Raw genomic sequence first — 20366 nt, forward strand, 5'->3', positions numbered from 1 at the left:
GCCTTAATTGTCCTCTAGGGGAAATTATTGTTTTTCCAGAACTAGTTCTGGTCATGAATCTACCCCTAAACTATCACCCTTTTGTTGTTTGACTGTCCCTGAATATTCAGCATGTATTAGCAGGAAGCCAGGAACTATATGATTCAAGTTGCAAAAGTCAATGAACATGAAATTACAACTTTTGATTAATAGCACAAATATTGCTATTATCAAATAAGCAATTTTCATGTGATGAGTAATTGTGTGTTGCCTTGTGACATTTCTCTTATTGTATTGCTTCACTTGTCTTTTCTCTCCCTAAAAATGAAAAGCTGGCCCAACTCAGCAATGAAGCTTATTTGTGGTTCTTTAGAACAGCTCTTTGCACATAAAGGTATGACAAGTTTGTGACTTGCTAATTAAGTCATTATTTTGCTTTATACCAGTGGTTCTTAACCAGTGATGATTTTGTACCCCAGAGGACATTCGGCAATGTCTGGGTACCTTTTCGATTGTTATGACATGGGGGGCACTGGAGGGCGGAGGTCAGAGATGCTGCTAAACATCCTACTACGCCCAGCTCAGCCCCTACAACAGATAATGTTCTGCCCAAAATGTCAATAGTGCCGAGACTAAGAAAACTTCATCTAGATTCGTGGGTTTCAAACTTGTATTTTAGCAGTGGAGCCTTTTTCAAATGAAATCTCACAAAGAATTCCAATTGGGGTCCTAGCTGGTGTGGTTCAGTGGATAGTGTCAGCCTGCAGACTGAAGGGTCCCGGGTTCGATTCCGGTCAAGGGCACATGCCTGGGTTGCAGGCTTGATCCCCAGTAGGGGGCGTGCAAGAGGCAGCCAATCAATGATTCTCTGTTATCATTGATGTTTCTATCTCTCTCTCCTTCTCCCTTCTTCCCTGAAATTAATAAAAATATATTCAAAAAAGAAAAAAAGAATTCCAGTTGGGGATGGAAGGTTTGGAGCCCCAACCTGCTCAGAACCCCCCACCTCTGTCCATGAATCTCTTGGTTTCATGGACTATTGTTTCAAAATCATCAATCTCTATAATAAGACAAACTTTACTGTTTGTAGAGAAGACAATAGGCCTGAGAGGCAAAGGGCCAGCATAAGGACACCCATGGGTCTGAATCTCCCTGTGTGGATGAACTCACATCTATGTTGGGGAAGAAAAATGCTCCCTCCCACTTCCCAAATGATAATCAACTTCAGGAAGGCTTCAGGCTATTCAGGCAGGTTGTGAAAGATCCTAGAATATCAGGCTGCAAGCTCTTCAAGGGCAGGTCCATTTTCACCTTTATATTGTGAAAATTAATAACAAAATAATAAAAACTCATTCAAAATAGAGTCCGTAAGGTAGAAGAGAGAACTCTGACACTCATCACTCAGCACACGCTACTGACCTCCACAGGAAATGACATACCCTGTATCTCCAACAGGCAGTGACACCACCTTTCTGCCTCCTTGCCCAGTAACAGCCCAGCCAATGGGAGACTGCCATAACTCAACCAATAAAAGGTCACTATACTCTGAACTCTCAGTTGACTCCAATGGACTCTTCATTTACTACAGCTCCTCCCAGACCATAAAAGAGCATTCTTCTCCTTTGTTTCTCTGGGTTTCTGTGTTGTTCACCGTTAGATTGAATGTCCCGAATTGCAATTCTTTATTGTTCCTGAATCAACCCATTTTGCTGGGAAAATATCTGGCTGGCTGTTTGTTAAAGGTCAACAGTATTCCCCGTGGTCCTGGTAAACTACAGGTGCTTAACAAATGTTTATTAACATGAGAAGAGGACTGCAACCATAAAGGTGGCAGTGGTTAAATTTCAGGCCCTCCACAGTGCCCCTACCTGCCAGGATTTGGTCAAGTTAGCATTGAAGAGGACACCAAAAAGCTTGTCTCTAAGACAGGAGTGACTAGACTTAGGAGTGGGTGGGATGGCACCTCTGCCACCCCATCTCCCTCCCTCCTGTAGTTGAGAATGGGCCTCGGAGAGGTCAGGTGACATGTCTAAGGTCTCAGGACTTCTAGGTGTCAGAACAGGGAGGTCTGGATTCACAATTGTTTTCGTTTAGGGAAGGCCAAGCTGGCAGCTGGAGAGATGGGGCAGGGGTGTTGGCTCTGTTCTCCCTGGAAAGAAGGAAGTCTTTAGTAACTGCTTGTGAGAGGAGATCGTAAAACCACAAGAATGCAGGGGAGCCAAGGCCAAGCAGAGCACGCTGGGAACCATTCCTTCGCTTCAGCCCGACCTCCTCGGAGCGGGTGTTCTGAGCCAGATCTGCTGGCTCCTCTCTTCTGAGTGGCCTTTGATAAGCTGCCCAGTGTATCTGAACTGGCGGCAACCACGGCTCCATCCAGCGAGAGAAGCTGGCTGCCTCCCCTAGGCTGTCGCTCCCTGGGCCTGGCCTGGAACTAACCAAGGCTGGCAACTCCTCTCCCAGAGCTGAGACCCTGCAGAAACACGGCTCTCATGGCCAGGCCTGAGCCGAAGGGTCAAGGAGAAGGCGACTGCCTTCATCCTAGAGAACTGTGAGGGAACATCCTGAGGGGTGATGGATAAAGCCTCCGCTGGGAGGGTAGGAACCTGCCCTCTAGTTCAAAATCTGCCACTTGATAGCTGTGTGGTCTTAGGCAAATGACTTCCCCTCTCTGAGCCTTCCTTTCTTCCCTGTACAATCAGGGCATAGGCTGCTGAGCTATAAGCTGTCATCCTGACCCTATCATCCTGATCTTGATTGGAACCCAGTCACAAGGCTCCCCTGGCCCACAGTCACGCAGCTTCGGCACTGATCGTGACTCATGGATATGGGCCCTTCCTCCCAGTCCACATCCAGCTCCGGTCCTGTGGCCCCTCTGTTCCGACCCTGTGCTCCTGAGCTCCTTCTGCCGAAAGATGCCCTTTCTTGCTCTATCACACACCCCGGTCCCTCCCGTCCTTTGAGCTTCCCCAGGAAGCATGGTATTAAAGCCCACCCCCAACATTTCCAGGCTTGTCTCTGCACCTCTCTCTACATCCCACACCCCCTTCTCCCCCCAGCCACCCAGGAAGACTCATCCTTCCCCCAACACCCAGTTCCCTCGGCCCACTGAGCCGGTGCTCAGTGGTCCCGTTTCCAACCGCCTTCTCTGCCCGATGGAGGCTGAGCGTCTGTGTCCTCTCTGAATCCTCACCACCTCCAAATTTAAATGATCACTTTGTGCTCTCATTTTTCAGTAATATGGTTTGTTCATTAGTATGACCTATTTATTCCCTTCTGGACTAGGAGACTCCCAAGGACAAGGACTTTGTCTCTGTCCACCTGGAATCTACTACAAAATTGAATAGATGCTCTGTAGGTGTTTGTTGAAGAAATGAGAGTTCCTGTTGGAGGTCATTTCTACTGTTGAGTGTTCACAGCACCGTGTCCCTCTATTACATCACTTTCTGCCATGTATTTAGTCATCTGTATGTTTTGTCTCTCCTGTTAGGCTCTAAGCCCTTTGTGGGAAGGCTCTACTTCTCATTCAATGTTGTCTTATTTTGCTTCCCACCTTTTAGTGTAAAGATAATACATGTTCATATAAAATATACAAACAACACAGAGGTGTATGTAGTTAAGAGTGATGGTAAACACAAAAACTGCTGCTAACAATTGGGTGTCTATCCTTCCAGAAGGCAGGATCTTACATATCACACACACACACACACACACACACACACACACACACACACAGAGACACACACACACACACACAAACACATCACACACACACACACACAAACACACACAAACACACACACATTTCTTAACATTAAAGGTCATGGTCTGCCTCTTTTCATTCACTGTCATCTTGGCTGGGTTAAATTCCCCAACATTATAATGGGCAACTTACTTCACTGAGAATAGTACCCAGCACAAAGTAAATGCTCAGTTAAGTGTGTGCTGTTATTATTTTGATCTATAATATTTGCATCCTCAGTGCTTAGTATATTGTTATATATGTTTGATGAATGAAAAGCATATGAACAATGAGATAAATTCTTAAAAATTCAGCCTCCAGGTGCAGGTCAAATTATTCCAATGTTTAACTCTGCCTGTAGTCACATCTGGGGGTTCCTGGTCAGCTCATACCCTATTTGTTGGGAATTGAACCCCCATTTAAGATTTTGGTTGAACAGGTGGACTTTCCTTTCAGCCCCACCGTCAGCCACAGTGATTGCAATAGGGCTGGATATTTAATCCAAAGAGAGCTAATCTATTTGCTGGGCAGGAATCAATCATATTTTTCTTCTTGGGAATTGGAACTAAAAAAACACAAAGATTATATAGTCAGACAGTCATGGGCACTTGGACTTCACAATGTGACTTAGAGGCAGGGCTAGGGTGGTCATTTTCCGCAACGTGGATCTTAATGGCTAAGTAGAGAGAAGCAGGCCTCGGCAGAGATGCACAAAGAGAAACAGTCACGAGACCAAGCAGAGGATGAGACAAAAATAGCTGCTTCCATCCTGAGAGGTGGCTCTGAGGCCAGGCGGGGTCTCCTGAGATCCTTTGATGAACTGCACTTCACATGGGATTGCTTTCTTGAGTTTCTGTTCCTAACAACCAAACACAGTAGCAGCCTCCTGATTCCTTGGTGCCTGGCTGTCGGCTTCTCTGCTTTATACCCAATTCTTGGCCTTCCTCTCCCCATCTGCCTTGTTTCCTTTGTTTATTCTTGGGCCACTCTCCTGCTGACCCTTCTCTTATACACATTCTTGGTCCAGCTACCAGGCCTGCCTCATGATTCCTAACTCTCCGGTTTCTCTGGCCACCCATATCCTACTGTTGCCCTGAGGCTTAGAACATGGAAAGTAGAAGAATTTAACTCCAGTGAACTCATACAATCCATTAAGCTGAAAGCAGAGAATTCTTTGTTGCTTTAGAAAGGGTGGAGGAATTGAAGGGAAAGGGAACAAAGTCATAAGAAAGAGAATCACCTTTTTCCACATCTCATCCCTCTTGCTGTTGAAGTCACCTGTGCCTGGAATGTCCACCAGCACTACCCCTTCCGGAATCAGCTCTGATTTGGGAAGAGTCACTTCCACATGTTTAATCAAGGGCCAGATTTGTGTCTCCGCTGAGTCTCCATCCCAGTCTCTCCTCTTAGTCCTGATGTAGGGGTCCAGCTTGACAGACAGCTCTCCTGCCTGAGGAAGGAGGAAAAGGTCACACACATCAGACCTTCTCCCAGCATTTCTATCTTGGATGAGCTAGTGATTCAGGTTCATTGAAGGTACACTGAGAAATGGTAAGAAGCAGCAATGGCCTGGCCAGCAGGGCTCAGTGGTTGAGCGTCAACCTATGAACCAGTAGATTACAGTTCAATTCCTAGTCAGGACATATGCCCAGGTTATGGGCTCTATTCCCAGTGTGGGGTGTGCAGGAGGCAGTCGATCGATGATTCTCTCTCATCATTGATGTTTCTATCTCTCCCTCCCCCAACCTTTCTAAAATCAAGAAAAATATATTGAAGGGAAGGGAGCAGTGATGGGCACCAGGAAGCCTGTGATCTAGTCAATAAGGGTCTACAGTCTGAGAGTCAGAATGGACTAGGAGATCAAGGAGTTCAAGCTCCTCAACTTAAAGATAAAGAAACTAGAGTCAGTTAGGATGGGACTTCAGTAAAGTTAGAGCTTCTTCAGATAACCATTTTATCTCCAAAATGCCATTTAAATTCTAAAATTGATGTAATTAATATGCAATTTTTCTAAAATTTAGAGGGAGAGGATTCTTCCGGCATGGCTAATATGAACATTTTAATTACCAGAGAGTCCAGATTACAGAAAATAGATAGTGCTATGGTGACCATAATTTCCAAACTGAAAATTGGTCTGAAAATGATCTTTAAAAGGGTTTTTAAAAGTTATTTTTCAAGTTCAAAAAATATGTTGATATGTGGGCATTTCTAGGATGTTTTAATGGTGGTGGGCGGGATGGCGAATTGTTCTCAGCCTATTGTTTCTTCCTAAACATACCTTGGGACAATGACACATTCATGCCAGCAATTATGTATAGCAGCAAATTTCTACTGGGCTACTTCAGGGGACAGAAGATTTGGGATGTATGGTGGTCGTTGTTAATAAATACCTATAGAATGTTCCTTTAAGAAAGATAAGGAAGTAAATTCTTAAGAGAGTAGAGATTAAATCAGGGGGTTATTGTAATCTGGGTAGGGAGTTGATAGATTTCATCCATTTTAATCAAATAAGAAATTGTGAAAGAGGAGATGATAAAAGTTCTTTAAGATATTTTATTTAAAAAAAAATAAGGTAGACACAACAAGGGCTACATAAAAGAAAAAGCATGGGCTTGCAAAGTTCCATCTAATCTGGCAAGCATGGCTCAGTGGTTGAGCATTGACCTATAAACCAGGAGGTCACAGTTCAATATCTGGTCCCTGGGTTGCAGGCTTGATCCCCAGTGAGGGTTTGCAGGAGGCAGCCGATCAGTGATTCTCTCTCATCATTGATGTTTCTATCTCTCTCTCCTTCTCTCTTCCTCTCTGAAATCAATAAAAAATATATAGATTTTAGCCCTAACCAGTTTGGCTCAGTTGATAGAGCATCGGCCTGTGGACTGAAGGGTCCCAGGTTTGATTCTGGTCAAGGGCATGTACCTTGGTTGCAGGCACATCCCCAGTAGGAGGTGTGCAGGAGGCAGCTGATCAATGTTTGTCTCTCATCGATGTTTCTAACTCTCTATCCCTCTCCCTTCCTCTCTGTAAAAAATCAATAAAATATATTTTAAAAATATATAGATAGATAGATAGATAGATAGATAGATAGATAGATAGATTTTAAAGTCCCTTCCTAGAAGAAGAAGGCTCAGCCCAATAAACTGGCTCAGGGCAAACCATTCTGGAAGATAAACTCAGATATCCTCAGGCCAGTCTAGAGTCCCTGACCCAAATTCTGAATCTGTGCCCTCTCACTCACTGAGATGGTCATTCTGTTCCTCTTTTTTTAGTGGGTAAATTTGAAATACTGGGAAGGAGTATTTCTAAACACAGAGTAGTTAAGAAATAAATGTTATATTGATACCTTGGTGTAAGTAGTGTATGCAGATAAAGTAACCACTGTTATAATCATTGTGTTTCTTTGGACATGCTTGGTCTATGTTTTAGATATTAAGAATGTAATTATTTTTAATAGTAACATCCACTTAAATATAAGAAATGTCTATTACATTTGTTTGATTTCCTAGATAAACTGAAGCTTAGTGCCTTAAGAGATTTCATTCATTTGACTCCTAAGTGTGCCTTTTAAATTTTTTAAATTTAAAATTTTTGAAAGAATTGAATATATTAAATTTAAACTATAATAGAAAAAGTCTAAATAAATTTGACTTATTATGCAAGTAGCATTAACTATTTGAGGAGGATTGGCTATGTTAAACTTAGGAGATAATTGAACACTAAATTTTAGAGCAAGTGTAGAATAATAATATTTTAAGGATGAGTTTTAACATGCAAGAAAATCTAGGTTTAGCCAGGCCAGCATGGCTTAGTAGTTGAGCATTGACCTATGAGCCAGGAGATCACGGTTCGATTCCCGGTCAGGGCATATGCCTGGGTTGCAGGCTTGATCCCCAATGTGGAGTGTGTAGGAGGCAGCTGACCAATGATTCTCTCTCATCATTGATGTTTCTATCTCTCTCTCCCCCTCCCTTCCTCTATGAAATCAATCAAAACACATTTAAAAAAAGAAAAAAAAAACACTAGGTTTTTAAATGTACAACATTAATAAATGGAATATTTGTTCCACAAGGATTTAGTTTAACTTAAAATAGAATTTTCATTTAATAAAATTAATATTGATTATAAATATAGCATAATCTATTAAGTGTATGTCTAATATCCATCCTGTCCTATATCCATGCTAAAAGAATCCTGATTATTTCTTTGCGAAGGTAGTGAATTGAGAGTGGTCTTAGCTAGTCAGGACAAGTTGGTTTCTTGCTTTCTCTAGACAGACTCCTTTTTAGCTAGGGAAGGCCATGTGAATTAGCTCTGAACAAGTAAATCCACACAGAGATTTGTTGGGGTGTTTCTGGGAAAGCTTTTACCTTCCAGTGAAAGGGACGGTGTGGTTGGTGCCACCTTTTTATCCATGTCTTCCTTCCCTGAAGCCAGCTGTGAAGTCTAGCACTTCAGTAGCAATCTTATGACCATGAGATAACAAGTATTGTGGAGGCCAAGGGGACCAGAGAGATATTGATCTTGACATAGTGCAGCCACTGAACCAATCCACAAAGCCAATTGCCTCCAGACTTCTTATGTGAGAAAATGAGTAAGTCTCTATTTGTTTAAGCCATTATAGTTGGGTTTGTTTTTTTTAATCATTTGCTGCCAAAAACATCTTTGATTAATCCTCAAGTCAGGGTAAATAGTCCTTCAGTGCACAAAAGCTCCCTCATTCAGACACTAAAAATTCCCATTTGACAGCCATAAACAATGAAAAATAATTTGGTCATGGATACTTCTGACACTTGCTTAATTGAGACATGAAAGCCAGCAATTAAATTGTTCTTAAAATTTTTTAAATTTTGAAGTATAAATAAACTTTAAAAAGAGGGCTAGTCCAAAAATACAGTGTCCTCAATATTCTGGACACTGCAAAGGTCAGATATTGAATAAAGCTTTGGCCAAAACAACAACAACAAAACACACACAAAAAAACTTATTTCTAATATAAAACTTCCAGTACCTTGAGCAAATCCCCTAAATGAATTCAATTGTTATACTTAAGACGTATCTATAATAATAAAAGCGTAATGTGCTAATTAGACCATACGTCCTTCTGGACGACCTTCTGGATGAAGCCGGGGCTGCGAGGGAAGCCCGGGTCCCGGGTGCCAAGGGCAACCAGGGGAAGGAAGGCCTACTCTTGCACGAATTTTGTGCATTGGGCCTCTAGTGATAAATAAAGAAAAAATATCTTGAAGCTACCTCTTCTGCCTTGAGGGTGATGATTCTAGAGGTGGGAATCTTTCCTTTGGGCTTTGCTCTTAGTAATTCCTCATAGGTCTTCCTTTCTGCCCCATTTCCATAAAGCATTTGTAGCTTCCAGACGGCTTCCTCCACTGCATCATCCCCGTCCCACACATCCGCCTCTTCTCGGCCCAGCTCCTCTGTCCTGTGCAGGAGTTTAGTCAAGTTCTTCAGCTCCTCCTTCCACTCCTGCCAAGGCAGAGTAGGGCAAAGCCCCTCGTGACACAGACATGAGAAACACTGACAAGGGGAGGAGGCCATTGTCCCTGTGGAGGGACATACTCAGGAAATCTAAAACCATTCAATCCAGTAAGGGATTGTCTAACCCAGTGGTCTGCAAACTGCGGCTCATGAGCCACATGCGGCTCGCGAGCTGCGGTTTGCCGCTCTGTTGACTAATGAGTTTGCCGACCACTGGTCTAACCCAACCTCCTTGTTTCGTGGATGAGGAAACAGGAAATGGCTTTCCCCAAATTCCCATAATGAATGGTGACAGGACCCAGGCTAGAACCCCATCTTGCTCTATTGAACTTTCACATTCCATACTATGTTCTCTTCATTCAACAAAGGCATGAGCTATATGTATAAGGAACATAATGTTAATCTCTAAGAGAGAGGAAGAAGGAAAGAAAGAAAAAGAAAGGAGGGAGGGAAGGAGGTGGCGAAGGAAGGAAGGAAAGGAAGAAGGGAGGGGAAAAAAGAGGAAGAAAGGGAGGAAAACTGGAAGGGAAGGAGGAAGGCATGAAGGCAAGAAGGTAGGAAGGCAGGAAGGCTGGAGACGCTTACCTGGTCAGAGAGAAGGTGGATTTTGGCCTCATACTGCTCACAGCAGCCTGAGCTCACTTGTACAATACATGACGTACATATACTTTCTCCAGACACTGGTAGAAACATTGCTTGCTGGATGATGGCATTGATCAGGGAGCTCTTCCCAGCCCCAGTGCTTCCAAATAATCCAATGTAAATTGGGTCCAACGATGGTTTTTCAATCAAAGCAAGAAGCCTATTTCTAGATCAAGTTTAAGTGCACATTGCCATGGTCATCAAAGCACAGTGGGAAGAACATCAGAATAGAACACAAAGGAACTGAGTTCTAATCCTGAGCAAGTCACGGCATCTTTCTGAGTCTCTGCTATGTGGTCAAAGAGGAATATTAATCCCTGTTTACTACACTGAGTTGTCATGGGGATCAAATGAAGTTATGCAAATGTACTTGGTAATTGTACTCAAAAAGAATAATACTTCTACATAAACTCTATAATGTTTATATAGATGTGAAGCATCCTTGTTTGTGTTCTATGGAAATTACATAGTCTTGACCCTAGAAATAGAGTTTATGCAGAGGAAAAGTATTATTAGGAGAAACACAGAGTCTTACTGAGTAGAAGATACGGCCTTGTCACCACTCAAGTCCCTCAAGTCAGCTCAGCACAGCAGTTGAGGACACAGGTTCAGTCACACAGTCTGGGTTGGACTCCACGACCTTTGAGTGACTTACCAACAGTGTGACTTTGGTCAATGTCTTGGCCTCTCTAAGCCTCTATTTCAGTAAAATGGGATTGTAAGAATAGAGTCTACTTTATAGGGTATTGGGACACTTATATGAAATTTGATATATATAAAGCATCTATCAGATTGCCTAGCAACAGTGAAGGCTCAATGAGCAGGAACTATTAGTAGTATAGACAATGGCCTATAGCTATGGAAAATCTTCAACTTTCTTACTTAGTTCCTACTTGAAATTTTCCTTTCCTTGTTGGAGAAAAGCACCTATAATCACCTAAGGAAAGACATCCAAGTAAGATTTGAGAGCAGTCGACATCAGACTCACATGAGATACTTGAGTCCATTCGGAATGCTGTCGTCCAGGAAGACACACTGAATAAGTTTCTGGTAAGTGTTGCTCAAAACCCTTCTGGTCCGTGACTCCAGCTTTTCATCTGGAATCAATAGAGATGCGTTACCTGGGATGTACCTGGCCGGGGTCAAGTCCTAGGTCTCCACAGGCGGAGTCTGCTCAACATTATAGAACGAGAGAGGGAAAAAAGAAATGAAATGAAAAACCAAGTAAACAAGATCACAAGTTATCTGACACTAGAGAGACTAGCCCCTGGGAGATAGCAATCATTGATCCCGACAGCCTCTCCAGGAGCCAGCCTGCTTCTAGATTCTTCTCTCCTGTGATCATAAGAAGAAGAAAAAGTCACCTGAAACTAATATAACATCATATGTCAACTATACTTCAAAAGAAAAATAAAAAAGGAAAACGAGCAAGGACATCGTATAAATACCCACAAAACTCCACACCAACCATTTTCGGTCTTTGTTTTAATGAGGAAGAAGTTATTTTCTTAAGAACCCTCTTCTCCAGAGACTCCTAGAGATAACTTGTCAAATTACATCTCTGCAGAGACTATGAGGGCTCCTTTTCCTGGTCCAGGTCATTTGAAGATGTTTCATTCTGCGACTGGATTTAACCTTCCCTTCCTCTGAGCATTGGAACACATTTGGAAAAGAACAGAGCTACATTTAAAAAAACAACAACAAATAAACCACTATTTAATAGTTTCATAACACTCACATTCCTTAAGAGCACTTTGTTCTACGGAGGGAAATGCTCGGAACCGCTGGTCTCTATCTGATCGTCTTCTTTTTTTCATCGGTTCCTTAAATAAGTCACCATCAACTAGAGCAAAACAGAGGTGATATAACATTACAGGCCTTGGGCCATGGTATATTTGCCTGACCTCTATCAATGCACAAACCCAACGAGCCCAAGAGGCCCCCTGCCAGCTCCGCATGCCTGGAAGCTTGTTTCAGAAGCAGGCACCGTGGGGCCATTCCAGTCTGGTTCCCACTTCCCAGGACTTTGCATTGAGTTCCAAAACTCAGGGTCCAGCACATCTCCTCCCGAGGAGATGTTGAAACGAAATGAAAAGTTCCTGTTTGGAAACACTGAGAAGCCAACATGGCTCAATATTCTTCACCCAGTGCCAACGGTATAGAGAGAAGCCCAAGACGGGGCTAAGTGCGGAGTGAAGAAAGGCCTCTGGGAGGTCTTTTCAAACTGGGAAAGAAATTGATGGGGAGCAGAACACAGAGGAAAGAACGGGCTGCATGGACCAGGGCAAATCATTTCTCCATCAGCCTCAGTCACTTCATCTGCAAAAATAATACGTGTTATACAAGTTTTGGAGGGTGCTCTACCACTGGGTGCCCTTCAGAGAATAAATCTGGGGAATTTTCCCCCTTCCTCACTGAAAGTCATCAATAGCTGCTTCCTTCTATAGACAAGAACAGAAATCACCAAGAAGCGGATCTTTGCCGTTCTGGGGAGACTTTATCACGTTAGTGGTTTCCCTTGGTTATCAAGTAAATGGCTGGCAGGATCCACACTCCTTGGGAAAAGGATTGGTTTTCTAAAAAACAATTGATAAGACACTGTGTTCTGGATTGGTTTTAGCAGACGTCCCCCAGCAGTTAGAATGGGGCAATAGTTGGGTCTTTGGGGTCAAGGCTGTTGGAAATGGTCCCCACCCAGTGCTCTTGGGGCTGGCTTGTGCTTTAGGAAATGGCTGTGAGGTGAAGAGGAAGAAGAGTTGATTCCCCAAGAGTCATAACACTCTTAAGGGCATGAGGCCTCCATACTGGGCACGACGTTGAAGACCATCTTTCCTGAAGAACCACAAAGGAGGAGCTTCACTTGGGGACCAGGATGGCAGCCCCAGCACAACGCCCAGCCCCCACCACTGGGCTCCAGACGCAGGTCTCCAGAAACCCTTCCCCTTGGTTAGCCATGTGTCTCTCAGCACAAATTCTGTCCTGTCCAGGAGCCAGCTCGCACCCCATGGAGGGCCACAGTGCAGAGGAATGGTGTCTGCCTGAATCTCTGCCACCCCAGGCTCATGCTGTGACGGGGAGTCGGAAGAGCGTGTACGGCAGCCCCTTCTGTCTCGGACATTCTTACTTCATGATTGAGCTCAACTCAAAGAATTCATCCTGGTTCAACTTAAGGACTGCAATAGAACTAAATACCAGGTGGCAGGAGCTGGAAAGGAAGAGGCAGAGAAGAAAAGAATGTGCCACTCAGGCCCATAGGCCCAGTCAGGTGGTACAAAAGATGCTCAGAATTTTAGGATGTTTCTACCACCTGTCTGTGAGAAGAAAGTAAAGGGCTGTCGGGCCTTGATCTGGGCTTGGTAGCTCAGGAATTCTTTTCTGTAAGCAACGTGGGCACAGTATTCTAGCCGCATGTATAAAACAAGGGGCCGGCAGGCCCATATCCGTGGCCTTTATTTCAACTCTAAAAGCACTGGCAATTAATCTGATAAAACACTGGAAGCTTATTTCTCAGCTAAAGCAAAGGTTAAGAAGTCAGACAAAACAGCAGGGTTTTAAACTTTTTCTTCAATTTCTAAAATGAAAAACCACCTGGAAAGGAGAAAGTAGTCTACCCTGGATCTATACCATTTCGGGGAAGTGTTTTTATATGAAATTGTAACTGAAATGAAGTAGCCTGCACTGACACATCTCTTATTATTCCCTGTAATTGTCAAGCACGACCCGGCCTTTTCCAGCATTTCACACTGACTGATCTGAGGAGAGAACAGTAGGTGGGAGGAGGGGAGACAGTCCAAAGAAGGAAACCTGAGTCCGCTGCTGCTGCTGCTGCTTCTTGCTGCCACAAGGTGTCACTTTTGAAAACTGATCCCAAATAGCCTGACCCCGGGATACACTCCTTCATTGTTGATCCAGACCATTGCCAGGGACTGCATGGCTCTTCCAAGCAAAACAACTTAGAACTTCTTCGGCACTGAGTTCAACCAAAGGTGCCCCCAGATTGCAATTCTTTTGGGTTTTGCGCCCACCCGTGCCTCATATGCTAGCCACTGACCCACTGACCCGAAACACAGCTTCACCTTGCCCCTCGGCCTCTTCTATTCTCAAAACACAAAGGCTGTGATACACCCCTTTCTGCTCATAGGGGTTACTTCCCTGCATCTTCCTAGGGAAGGCTCCTTCCCTGGTTCCAGGGGCCCTGCACCCAGACTTGTAGGGAGGGGTCCCCCTCACTGGCTCCAATGTGATTCACCGTACATCTCCCCTTCTAAGGAGAGCACGTGAAATGATTCTGGGGGCCTTACCTTGCCCATTGTAAGAGAGGTTACCCCCAGAAAATCCAATATGGTTTTCTGGACTCTTCTTTAAAAGGGGAGGGAGGTCTAAATTTAATTGCTGGTCAGACAGTTCACTATATTATGAACAGGGTAATTTAGTTGTTGTTGAAGTAATTTACCTTCATTCACAATTAAAAGGCATCATGAGAAAGTAACTTCTGAATAAAGAAAAGGGAACAATGACTATAGTTAAACAGTCTCGACCCATTTGCCCTTGATTATATAATGGTACATAGTTCTGTTTACTCCATCAGGGTATATAGTAGGGATGTTACCTGGATGTGGCTCCTGTCCCACAAAATCTGCCATGTCTGCCATTTCTTGTTATGTAAATGCCTGTTTTTATCCACTTGGAAGAACCAACCTAAAAATACATTCAAGGGGGGGGGGGGGCGGGTATAGAACAGCAGAAATTGTAAATACAAAAAGAAAAAAAAAACACAAAAATAACATATAAATCTGCTTATGCTTTGTTTCCCCAACTAGATTCCAAGACCATTCTAACTTATCTTTGAATTCCTCATCAAGCCTATTACACTTCATATTATTAAAACATGACAAAATGAATGCTTGCCCATTGGTTTTTCAATACTAGTTGTATCTATAGAGCTTTAAACTGATACGGCCTTTCTATTCATCTCTAAGGCAACTCATTCTGAAATGAGAATAATCTCTAGTGACCAGAACCGTGAATGTGAAGTTAACTAGTTTTGCTGCTTGCGGTGACATCAGTGCCCCAATCAGGTAAGCTCCGAACTCTCGTGCCAGTGACCTTTAGTCCTAGCAAGTCTCAGCAAGAATCTGAGAGATGGGTGGAACTTTGAATATTCCTAAGGCTCCCTGGAGTTGCTTTGGGGGCTACAGAGTGAGGAAGGAGAGGTGTAGTAACTAGGTTCTCTGGACCTTCCTCACCACCCCAACCCCACTTCACCCAAGAAGGCACCCCTCCTGGGGGCTCTGTGCAGCACCACAGCAGGTGCGTCTGCAGGGGAGGGAGAAGAAGAGGAACATTCAAAAGGAGAAGTGTCTGATCCAACTGTCTCCAGTCCTCCAGCAGACAAGGTTTGGGCAAGAGTGAGAACTGGACCCATAGAGGCTCAGAACAGAGGGCACTGCCCAGACTGGGTGGGGATATGCTACCTGGACCTTCTTTGCCTCCACACATAGAAGAGAATTTGGGAACACAAGTGGGGACACTAAAAGTGCTTCCTCTTCTATGTGATGTTGCTATTTGGATCACTCAGCCATGTCATTCAAAGCAGAGAGTCACCAGCGTTTCTGAAGTATGCAAAATCCCACCTGATCGGTTAACTCTCATTAGACCCATAGGCCGTTAGTTAGGGAGACTGTGCTTCATTTACCTATTAACCCCAAATGAAAATCACAACTCATCAGTTGAAATAGCCTCTTGCTTAGTTTGGTTGATGGATATCAACTAAACAAATGGTCTCTGTCCTTGGTGGGTTGAATGTGATGTGAACTGCAAGGTCCTGAGCCTTAGATACTTATCTCTCCATTCCTTACTTTGCACCTCCCACTCAGACCACCCCAAATAGCTCTGCAAGGGAGGGTATCCTATTGAACTTCCATGCATTTTAGCATATATTGTTTCTTCTGTGTGGGATACCCTTCCCCTCTTCTTCTTGGTGAATTCCTACTCTTTCTTCAAGACCATGTTTTAGCATTTCCTCTGTGAAACTGTGTCCTGATTCCCAGTCTCTCCCCTGTTGTGTCACCACTGCTCAGAGTACACTGCTGTTCTAGTGCTTACCATGCTTCACTTATGTCTCTTGCTCCTTCCTGAGCCATGAGCTAGTCAAGGTCATGGCTGCGTTTGTTTCGATGTTGCATTTCTATCGTGAAGTGCAATGACTAACAATAAGTGCTGAATGAATGAATGAATGAATGAATGAAATGATGGGAAGCTTTTGAAGAGAGTCTACACCAAAGGATGTTTAAAAACTAAATTCATTTTTGATATGATTAGAGTCCTGACTTAAAGGGTAAAGCGGGGAAGGAACAAATAGGCAGATATGCAAATGAAGCAGCGTTAATATGAGGACTGCTCCATAGGAACTGGGGATGCTTAATTTAAGGAAAGGAGGACACGGGCAAAGGCAAAAGTTGTGGAGAGGATTCACAGAGGTCTTCAAATACATGACCTTAAAGCTGCATATAAAAGAGGGACAGCACGCGTTCTTTATGGTCCCAAGAGGGGAATCACTAGATCTACCGGGTGGCAGGTACAAGAAAGCACATTTTGGCTTTACATTCTCTAGTAGTAAGAGTTGTCCAAAATGGAATGATCTTTCTAAGAAAGTGATGAATTTTCCACCACTGGAGGAATGTGACCTGATACTGGTCTGAGCACCTAATAATGGCATTGGATATTAAGGCTACCCCAAATCCAAGATCCTATGTTCTTACTTGAAATGTTCACCAGTAAAGCTGGTAGTGGAAGCGCCCTATGAAGTTACTCTCAAATTCATGAGAGACACAGGCAATTTGAAATGTTGAGTTGGACATGCTAAACCACATGAAAACCTAGGTGAGTTAGGAGAGAAAAGGGTAGATGAGCTATAATGTGCACAGGAATAGGATAATGCCCATCAGTAACTTCTGATACAGAACTAGGAAATACCTCTAGGAAAGAGATCTGATGTTTTCTGAAGACAGCAGCTCAATGAGCCACAGTCACACAAAACGTTAGGATCATATCGTAGTGGAGACAGGATACAACACAAAATGTATGGTCCCACTGGGGAAGACCTCCACTGTAGACCTCTGGGACAACTTGTGTTCTGATAGTCAAGTTCCAGGAGGAAATAGAGGAGTCAGATGAGGCCCAAAAGAATGAACAAGATGGTGTCACCACCATTCAAACACTGAGATTAAGGAAGGCCCTTCAATCTGAGAGGGAAGTGGATTTTGAGTAGAAGCACACGTGTGCAACAAATTCTGGAATGTGGGCAGTGGTTTTGCCTTCCTTCAGAATCATGGGAACTTCTTTTCATCTGCCTTTATTTACCAAACCAACAGTACACAATGGCCAGCAAGGGCTGTTAGCATGTAACTATCGGAGGTTGGATTGGGTTTAGCTACACGAGTTGGAGACACCAAACCATGGGCCTCCCACGGTAGCAGCAGCCATGGTCCCACATGAGTAATTTGTGACCCCTAACTGAAATGTGAAGATATTGGAAATTATTTGAGTTGTGGTTGTGGTGAATTGAGCTTTAAATTCCTTCTGTCAATGTTCAAAAACTGGCAGGAAGGGACCATTTGATTGGCAAACTAAGACACTGGAACATGGAAAGGGATCATTTACAAAGAGGCTGAGGCGGGAGAGTAAAAGAAAGTGCCCTTAAAAAGAATAACTTGTAAACAAATATATCAATTAATAGGAGGGGGAGAGTATGGCATAGACACTCAGTATATAGTCATTGGGTTGAACTAAATGATGCGGTGGGTAGGGCATTGAGCTGGAAATCAGTGTAGAAATTCCAGTTCTGTCTTTGCCATCCATCACGGGACTTCTGACTAATCATCCTATCACTCTAGGCCTTAGCAGTCCCATCTATGAGTGAAAGATGAAACTAGTCCTTCAAGAGTGACTGTTCTCTGATTTGGTTGGGTGCCAAAAGGATTAAGTTCTTATTTTGAAATGTCACCTGTTGTTGAAACCAAGACTGTGCCAACGATTAAGGCTCTTGTGTAATCAAAAATAGCACAGCTGAGATTACCGAATTTAGGTTAAAGACGTAAATAACCCATAGGTGCACAGTCCTTCGAATCATGTTGGAGTTCACTTTCCCACAAAGAGAGCCAATTCATGATGGTGAAATTTTGTGAAAATTTGGTTTCTGTGGAGAAGCTATTGAAAACAGCCCAGCCCTGGCTGGTTTGGCTCAGTGGAAAACAGCCCAAATGTATTGCTTATACAGGCTCGGTTTTCATTTGTGGTTTATTTCACTTGTATTTCAACCATGTGGTTAGCACTTGAGTTTTGCTTTTAGTACTTATTTAAATGTATGTGCACTGAGCCTAAGAATAGTGTCTTGTAAATGAGACTCTCTGCGTATTTAGCTAGATATAGGAAGGTTGCACAGAACCAGTTTCCTGTTACATAATTGTGACTTTTGACAGTTATTCTTGCTTCTCATGTTCTCTCTTTTGTTTGTGTTTGCTTATGTTTTTCTTAAAATAACATACCAGAGGTGACACACATGCAATAGTTATTCCTATTCTAGAACAGCTTCATGTAGTGGAATTAAGTAAAGCACACTTGGGAGCCCCTTCTTTTACAGATATGGACACTGGGACCCCAAAGGGCAAACACCTTGTCCAAGGTCACATAGTAACTCCAAGTTCAGTGTTCTTTTCATTCCACCAAGCAGCCTCTAATAGGTATCATTGAAACGAAGCCCCTGGAGCTTGAGTAGGACAGTGGAGGGAACAGTGCCCACAGATGAGGGCTCCTTCAAATGCATGACAAAAGCATTTGGGGAATGAAGGCTGTTGAGTAGGGGGGAGCTTAGCAACTTGACAGAACTGTACTCAGAGACTCAAACTGCAGCTACTGTCTGAAAATTCTTCAGTGCCCTCAGAAGTAAAATAAGCCAGAGAGAGAGAGAGAGAGAGAGAGAGAGAGAGAGAGAGAGAGAGAGAGAGAAATTGAAAGAGAGAAAGAGAAGAGAGGGGAGGAAGAGATGAAAAGAAGGTAGAGGAAGAGGAGGAAGAAGGGAGGGGAGGAGAGGGAGCAAGGGAAAGACACTGAGTAGTACACTTTTAACTGTGTTTGTTCTGTGTCTGATGCAGAATCAAACGTGTTTATTAAGACTTACCAATGAACAACCTGTTCTCTGTCCCTAGCTCTTCACCTTTAATCAGAATTTCATCTCACCCAATCTTGCCTCACATCATTAACTTCTTCCAACAATATTCTTGTTTTCCTTTCATTTCTACCCCTACCCCTACCACAAAGCAGCACTAATGGGGGGAAAAAAACCCACCAAAATGCTTAAATTAGCTGAGTTCTTCAAGGGGCATTTTTATCAACTTTGGTTTATTCCCTACTTTTAATAAATGTGAGAAGTGCTAGGTACATAATAAGCACTGAATAAGTATTTGTTGAATGAATGAAGTTTATCTTTTAAATATGTCTTAGATGTTAAGATTAATAATGGCAGAAATTATATTCATTCATTCATTCAACAAATAATTATTGAGTGTCTACTGTGTACCAGACACTGTTTTTTCCTGGAAACACATCACCGGGAAAAAAGTGGGCAAGTTGTCTACATGTATAGAACTTACTTTCCAGTGAGTGGAGCAGTGAAAATTACTCATAATTGGGAGTCAGGATGCCTGGATTTGGGGATCCTGCTCCAGAACATCAATGTAACTCTGAACAAGTCATCTAACTTCTCTGAGCCTCAGTTTATCCTCGTATAGAATGACAATATAAAAATACCTATATCCGGAGTTCATTGTGAGGATTAAATATGATCTTCCATGCAAAGTTGCTCCATAAACATTTAAGCATCTGTACAAATGGTATTTATTTTTAGAGTATTAGGTGAAGACAATAAAACTAGAAATCAGTACTAGTATTTACCTGGGCCAAGTCTATTCAGTATTTAACAGATGCCACTTTAACTGACAAACTGATTCTCTTTCTTGTCCCCATTGACCAATCACCTTGAGGGTTCTATCCCATCTTCCTTGAAGAGTCTTTGGTAGTCTCATCCCCTCCGACAGAAAGGCGACTTAGGAGTGAAATAAGAAGTTTTTCTCGCTATCTCGGAGCCTGCAGAGGCCTGCTGGGAACAGGCCTCTATAACTACAAACACGTCGGGAGGCTGTGGTCCAAGGCCATTTTTGCCAGCTGTAAGCGAGTTCTCTGGAGCCAGAGGGATCACACAGCTCTTCTTAAAACTGAAGGTGTCTACGCTCAAGAGGAAACTAAATTCTATCTCTAGGCAAGAGATATGCTGATGTGTACAAAGCAAAGAACAGCACAGTGACTCCTGGTGGCAAACCGAGCACAACTAGAGTCTAGAGTCCTCTGGGGAAAGGGAACTGGTGGCCGGGGAAACGGGCACGGTTCGCGCTCAATTCCATGCACCCTTCCTGCGAAGGCCACTGGAAACAGAATCTGTGCAACGCGGCACCCCTCC

General features: G+C 43.3%; 1 protein-coding gene across 1 annotated transcript in view; it reads right to left on the minus strand.

The window, feature by feature from the left end:
• The window catches only part of NUGGC (nuclear GTPase, germinal center associated), a gene marked incomplete at both ends in the record, with an annotated part of 39067 nt that extends 24562 nt beyond the window's left edge, over nucleotides 1-14505 (minus strand). The window contains 6 exons of the mRNA XM_079773305.1: nucleotides 4959-5168; nucleotides 8969-9199; nucleotides 9797-10019; nucleotides 10842-10950; nucleotides 11592-11696; nucleotides 14463-14505. Coding sequence (XP_079629431.1) covers nucleotides 4959-5168; nucleotides 8969-9199; nucleotides 9797-10019; nucleotides 10842-10950; nucleotides 11592-11696; nucleotides 14463-14505 — 921 coding nt within the window. The remainder of the gene's footprint in view (nucleotides 1-4958; nucleotides 5169-8968; nucleotides 9200-9796; nucleotides 10020-10841; nucleotides 10951-11591; nucleotides 11697-14462) is intronic.
• Between the last annotated feature and the right edge of the window lie 5861 nt (nucleotides 14506-20366).

This window comes from Cnephaeus nilssonii (genome assembly GCF_951640355.1).
Source record: "Cnephaeus nilssonii genome assembly, chromosome: 5".
Taxonomy (NCBI): domain Eukaryota; kingdom Metazoa; phylum Chordata; class Mammalia; order Chiroptera; family Vespertilionidae; genus Cnephaeus; species Cnephaeus nilssonii.